Source organism: Vicugna pacos, chromosome 35, assembly GCF_048564905.1.
Source record: "Vicugna pacos chromosome 35, VicPac4, whole genome shotgun sequence".
NCBI lineage: Eukaryota > Metazoa > Chordata > Mammalia > Artiodactyla > Camelidae > Vicugna > Vicugna pacos.
This window is the reverse complement of record NC_133021.1, coordinates 21,854,912-21,860,911: the sequence shown is the minus strand read 5'-3', so window position 1 is coordinate 21,860,911 and position 6,000 is coordinate 21,854,912. Positions and strand designations below refer to the sequence as shown.

Below are 6,000 nucleotides of genomic sequence, written 5' to 3'. Positions count from 1 at the left end.
TTAACTGACTTGCATTGCTTTAGAACAATAGATTTACATGATTACTTTATGAGTGATAAAGTCAACCTCTGATAGGAATATTGCCCCTAGGTACTTTTTTTTAACAGAAAGTTTCTAAATCTAGAACAAAGCAACAAGACTATCACTCTGTATAAATATATGAAAAATGATACAGCCAGCAACTGAACAAGTCCAACCGACACTGAGAAGGCTCTTGCCACATAAGTAGACTTGACCTCCATGACTTGCTAATCCCCAAATGCTTTTGTCTTAGCTGGTTAGGATCCTTCAAAGACCTGAAACCACAGATTCTACGTATAAGTGTACATATACTGAGAGTGTTTAGCATATGCAGCCCACAGTGGGGTGAAGAGATGGGGAAGGGCCAGGAACCATCGAAGGAAAGATGATGCAGGCGTAGGGAGGATCCAGCTGTCTCCTCTGCCCTTTTGCCACACCTGCTTCTTTCTGGAGCTGCTTCAGAGCTGCTCCTTCCAGACAGGAATACAAGTCTCTCTCTAGGCAAGCTCTTTGCTCCTTTCCCAGTCCAGTTAAGTAGCAAGTTTCCCATAGCTTGAACCTAGCATCCAACTTTCCTCATGAGCAGATGATACTGAGATCTACTGACCTTCAGAGAGGGCTTTTAAAACTTGACATTATCCAAAATGTCAACAAACTTAGACGGAACATTTATATTAGACACAGTTATCTAGTTACTCTGGTTTTACTGGCTTCCTAAGAATATAATATAACAATAAATCCATTTGATGAAATAACCAATTTTTTCCCCCTCTCCTCCCGGGACCCTCACTTTCCCTGATCTCGACTCTAACGCTAATCTTCTAACTTATCTAGCTGCCTCTAGTCTCTTCCCACTTCAGCCCATTTCTGGGTTGTTCCCCAAATGATCTTTCTAATATGGGACTTGACAATGCCCCTATTTAAAGCATTTCTGATAGCTCTCAGAACTAAAGGATAAAACGGTAGTTAACCTGCATGCAAGGCTGTGCACAGTTACCTTTCTCACCTTACCTCTTCCCTTTCGTACCTGACGGCTCTGCAGAATTTCAGCCTGGTGAACATGCCTGACTCTGAGATCCCGAGACCGAGTCACACCCTCCTGTGTAATACCATAGCAGTGACTGGATGCTCCTAGGGGCCCGAGTATTACTGGAGCTCTTGTTCATCTGAAGATCATCATCACTGCTTAGCAGACTGCCTGGTATGTTGGCTGAGTAGATTTAAAAAGGTGGCTGAATTAGTTCCCATTTGACTAGCGCGTTCTTAAATCAAAACCACTAGTCCTAACAGGTTTTATTGGCTCCAAATGATTACCTGCGTGTTTGAGGCCACTTTTGGCTAATCACACATTCCTAGCGATAGGCAACATGAGGATGTGTGTGCATAAGTGTGTGCATAAGTGTACCAAAGCCAAAGATACATGGGATTGTGCCTAAAGTTGGTTACGTGAAATAAATCCAACTTTTGACAGATGAACACACAAATCACTTTCATATAAATATATTTTATTGCAGAGAAGTTATAAGTATTTACATGCTGCAACACGTCACAACATAAATTTACCAAATATTTTATGGTGGGATGCTGTAGGTTTCAGATAATAGTTTCAGAAGAACCACAGATTACGTGAGGAGACTGATAGCTTTATTGACTCTACAACTCTCGGTCGCTAAGTGCTAGAAGTCAAAAGGCAGTGTTTGTTCAGTCCTACCTGTCATCACTCGCATGCAGAAACCTAGGAAGCAAACACAAGAGAACTGTCGAGTTTCAAATCCATGTTGCCACCAAAGTTTACAATGGGTTGGGTTATAATTCATGTCGTAAAGCATTTAATTCTTGCATAAAATATACAGTTCTATTAAGATTGGTATAAATCTACTTATTTATAAACCCTGGCTTAAAAACGAGGACAGGATACAGCCGCACATGCAGTGAGAAGGACAACCTAGCAAATGTTTGTGAACTAACGTGTTTCTTCACTTTCTTATGGTTATCAATCTGGGAAAATAACCTCAAGGACTGTAGATTTACACTTGTCTTGGTGATAAGTTATGGCAATGAACTCCAGGAAAGACCCTAGGTGCTTTCACTGATTTATGCTGGTGGAGGAAACTCTAGGGACTGGACTTAGGCATAATCTGGCAAGCCTTCTTTAGGCCTCGTCTCAAACAGGGTCATCCTAAAGTGCAATACAAACTCATCGATGCCTGACTGCTTATTTCTCAAAAAGTCAATAAAGTGCTAACAGATCTCGGACAGAAATGAAACAAGTAGGTGGGTCTGGACACTCCAAACCAAATTCACAACTCCATGCCTGAAAGTTGTGTTCCAAGGTCACCAAGTAGATAGGATTTGATTGAAAAGGAAGGGGAGAGGAAATAAGTGAAGAAAACACAAACAAATAGGAGGTCTGTATCTCTCCAAACCTGCCCCACCATCCTGAGTAACGCACGAAGCAAGCAAACGGGTGAGGAAGATTTACGCACAGCTTTGCAAAATGGTGCAATGCGTGTTTACTCCTGATTCCAAATCATCGAGAAAATTCTGATGACGATTAAGGAGAATTTCTGGTTTTTATCTTCCACTGAGAGTAATATTCCCTAAGAACAGCCCTGTATCCACCTTCTGATCCCTCTTCTCATTTTTTTTCTCCTCCCAGCACGTTCTCCTTGCTGCTCAAGAAACGAAAAACAGTGCCTTAGGCTGGGGATGCCCTGGCCAAACAAGCTGTTGATACTTCAGTGTTTAACATGAGAGAAAGGGAAGTCTGCGCTCTATTTTTAAGAGATTCATCTTAAAATAAAATGAGACTCAGCTTTGGAATGGACTCTCTTTGCATGCTCCCATCAGTAGGGGTGAATCAGCAGCTTAGGATTCCCGTGCCAGTGATCAGTGTGGAATACAATATATTTTTTAAAATACATTTTGGGGGGCTGTTTCACTTTGCAAATAAACCATACATTTGACATTGTGAGCTAGGTGGCTCACAAAGGCCATCTGCAGGGCTTGTAAGTTTTCTGGTGCTTGGAAAAATGGACCATGTTATAGGCTTTGAGTAAATCAGGTTATAAACCTCTTTGGGATTCGAGCCCAGCAGGTTCTACCCCTGCCTGAAGCAAAGAATAAGAGTTTATGAGAATAAGTAGTTTAAGGTAATTTAAAATAGTATATATTCAGTATGCATAATAAAAATATATCCATACAGTGATCTTGATGCTATAATAATAATTTTTCTCTTTAAAAATATAATCCCCTTGAAAGTGCTATCAGGAGCTTCCTTTCTGTTTTTGTTTTAAAGGCAAATTACCTGGCTCTGCAGTACTGTAATTCTCGTGTTATTCCTAGAGTCTTCCCTTTCCAAAGGTAATAATAATGCACAGTATATTTTTCTCACTCTTTCAGCTTCTTCCTTTCTTCTGAAATGCTGCTAAGTATGAAATACTGAAAGAATTAAAAGGGACAATTAATTGGAATGAAGGCGTTATCGACCTCTGACTCTGAACAAACAATAGATAAGTTGTCCTTAACTTATTGAGACATATGACTAAGTAGGACCACTTGATCTCCAGTCCTAATAAAGCCTCTGAGTCCTAACAGGAAGTGCAAAACAGGAAACTCAACTTGTATGAAAAAACCTTGATTGAGACAGTGTAACAAACCATGATGGGAAATAATAGAGTCAAATTTAAAGTCACAATATATCAACCACAGCCCAAACTGAAAGGTTTTATCATAACAGTGATGGCTTCCTGAGCCAGAGAAAGCTTACTGTACTTCAAGGATCAACTACAGTCGACAGACAGCAGGTATTCTGTAAGTTGCAATAACAATTGAGTAGCTGCAGATTGCATAAATGTGTTGTGTCACATAATATCAAAGTTATTTGCAAAAATTATACAGTCTGGAATGCTTGAATATGAGACACAACAAGGTACTGAAACATACATTTATAAGAAAATGAGAGCAATCATTAATATAAAAGATATTTTTGGATGCATTAAGTTAGCAGTGCTATCAAGGTTAAATAGGTAAATAAGTTCTTTTTAGTCGACTACTTAGAATTTCGGTCATATACGTTGATATATTCTTCTTTGCAAAATCTTAGACCTCTTCTGTGTCTTCTGGTTTGCCTTGCTTGGGATCTTCAGAGTCCCAAGAGTAAGTATTGATCAGGGGCAGACATTGAAGGGGTACTTCCCTAAAACATGCTGAAGGGTAAAGATTTTCCTAGGATGGCCTGGGGAAAGGCTTCCTTGGCCAGTCTCACTTCTCCATTCTGACATCGCTCTGGCCTGAGGTCTTCCTCCACCCCTGCCTTTCCATTTCCCTCAACTGATCAATACTCCTTGGGAATTTCTGATCCTCATAACTTCTGTCTTAACACTGAATCCAACACTTCTTCCTTCTCCTTTTCTTTCTGGGCATGCTACACTTTAAAAGTATCCCAGATCTCTTATTTCCGGGGCCCCACTATCTTATTTGCACTTAAAGCAGAAGAGGCCGGGAAAGCTACACTTCTTTCAGCATTTGGTTGATCTGGGGTCTCAAACTCCCAAGGGCACACCTCAGCTCGCGACATTAAATGTTGCTGAAAGTTATTACTTGGGTTATAGGAGTCAGGCACGTTTCGCTCAGAGGGAGATGTCTTTCTCTCCTGGTCTCCTATTTGGCTGAGACTTTCATTCTTCACTTTGGATGCTACAACTTTGGGAGAAAGCTCTTCAGACCACCCAGCACACACATTGGCTGCATGATGCTGGCCCCCCTTCTCATCTTTAGCTCTTCCTGGGGGAACCTGAGTCTTGGGAATCAAATACTTCTCATCTTCATAAAGGGACTGACCTTGGCTCTCCCAAGGGCACACCTCAGCCTTGTCTAGGCTCTTCTGATTGGATGGCTGACACAGTTCAGCTGCCTTAGGCTTGGGATGAGATTTCTCCTTTAAGGAAAAAGTTGGGTTTTTCTCCATTTCAGAAGCTGCAATAGATACGTGCTTTTGAACTTTTGAATCTGAAGGCACAGGACCAGGGGTCAGGTCGTAAATCTCCCAAGGGCACACCTCCCCTATGTCAAAGTCGTCCTTCCTCTGGGTGGTGCCTGGGCTCAGCTCAGAATTGGCAGTGGAGGGGTTGGCCCTTTGTTGCTTCATAATCCCAGATTTCTGGGGTCTTCTCGGCTCCTCTGAATGACTGGAGTTGGTGGGGGCAGGATCTTTAGTCTCTGCATTATCTGAATTTGAGTATTTTCTGTTTGTCTCTTTTTCTCTTGGCTTCTGGGACTTAGCCCGTTCCTCCACGCCTGATGTTTGGGTTTTCCCAGCTAATCCGAGAGTCTTCTCCTTGGCACTTGCTATGACGCTGAGGGACTTCTGTAGCATGGATGTTCGTGGGTGCCCCGGCTTCTTTTCCGAGCTGAGGTTGTGGGCACTCGCCGACTTACACACCAAAGGCACAGACTCTGTGGACACAGCCTCGCTGTTTTCTTTCAGTGTCTGTGTTGGTTTTTTCCCCGGCAGAGACTCCAGCGTGGAGTTTTCTGTCACCTCCTCTTCTTGGCTCTCGGTTGGCAAGCTCGTGGACACCTCCGGCTGCTCCCGCACGTGGTCATATGTGCTGTGGGATTTCTTTAGGGAGAAGACTCGGTTTTTCAGGGACTCCTCCTTGGGCTTCCCAGTGTTACCCGAAGACTCCTGTGGGTTCTTCCTGCCCAGGGCCGTGCTCTTGGCCATGCTGTGGTCCACGGCATCCTTGTCCTCTTTGGAACACTGCCTGCTGACCGTCTCCGGGATCTCAGTGATGCGCCTCATGATTGAACGGCCTAAGCCCTTCTTGGAGCACCGCTTTTTCTGGAGGTGGGGGTTATTTGTGATCATCTTCTTCCTTTTATAGATTTCCAACTGCGCATAGAGTTTCTTCAGCTCGTCCTGCCGGAAACAAGAGTAAATTCAGAGAGGTGTGGAATTTAGCATTTCACCTGGAT

General features: G+C 42.8%; 1 protein-coding gene and 1 long non-coding RNA gene across 2 annotated transcripts in view; both read right to left on the bottom strand.

Annotated features, from left to right (window-relative positions):
- Positions 1-1,508: 1,508 nt before the first annotated feature.
- Positions 1,509-3,733, bottom strand: LOC140691565 (uncharacterized). Its single transcript, XR_012067302.1, has 2 exons — positions 3,329-3,733; positions 1,509-1,756 (listed from the first exon to the last, which is right to left on the bottom strand). It is a non-coding gene; the product is annotated as an uncharacterized lncRNA (long non-coding RNA).
- A 258-nt stretch (positions 3,734-3,991) lies between these two features.
- Positions 3,992-6,000, bottom strand: part of GPR158 (G protein-coupled receptor 158) — a 298,552-nt gene continuing 296,543 nt past the window's right edge. Inside the window, exon 11 of the mRNA XM_006208906.4 lies at positions 3,992-5,944. Coding sequence (XP_006208968.2) covers positions 4,475-5,944 — 1,470 coding nt within the window. The 3' untranslated portion in view covers positions 3,992-4,474. The remainder of the gene's footprint in view (positions 5,945-6,000) is intronic.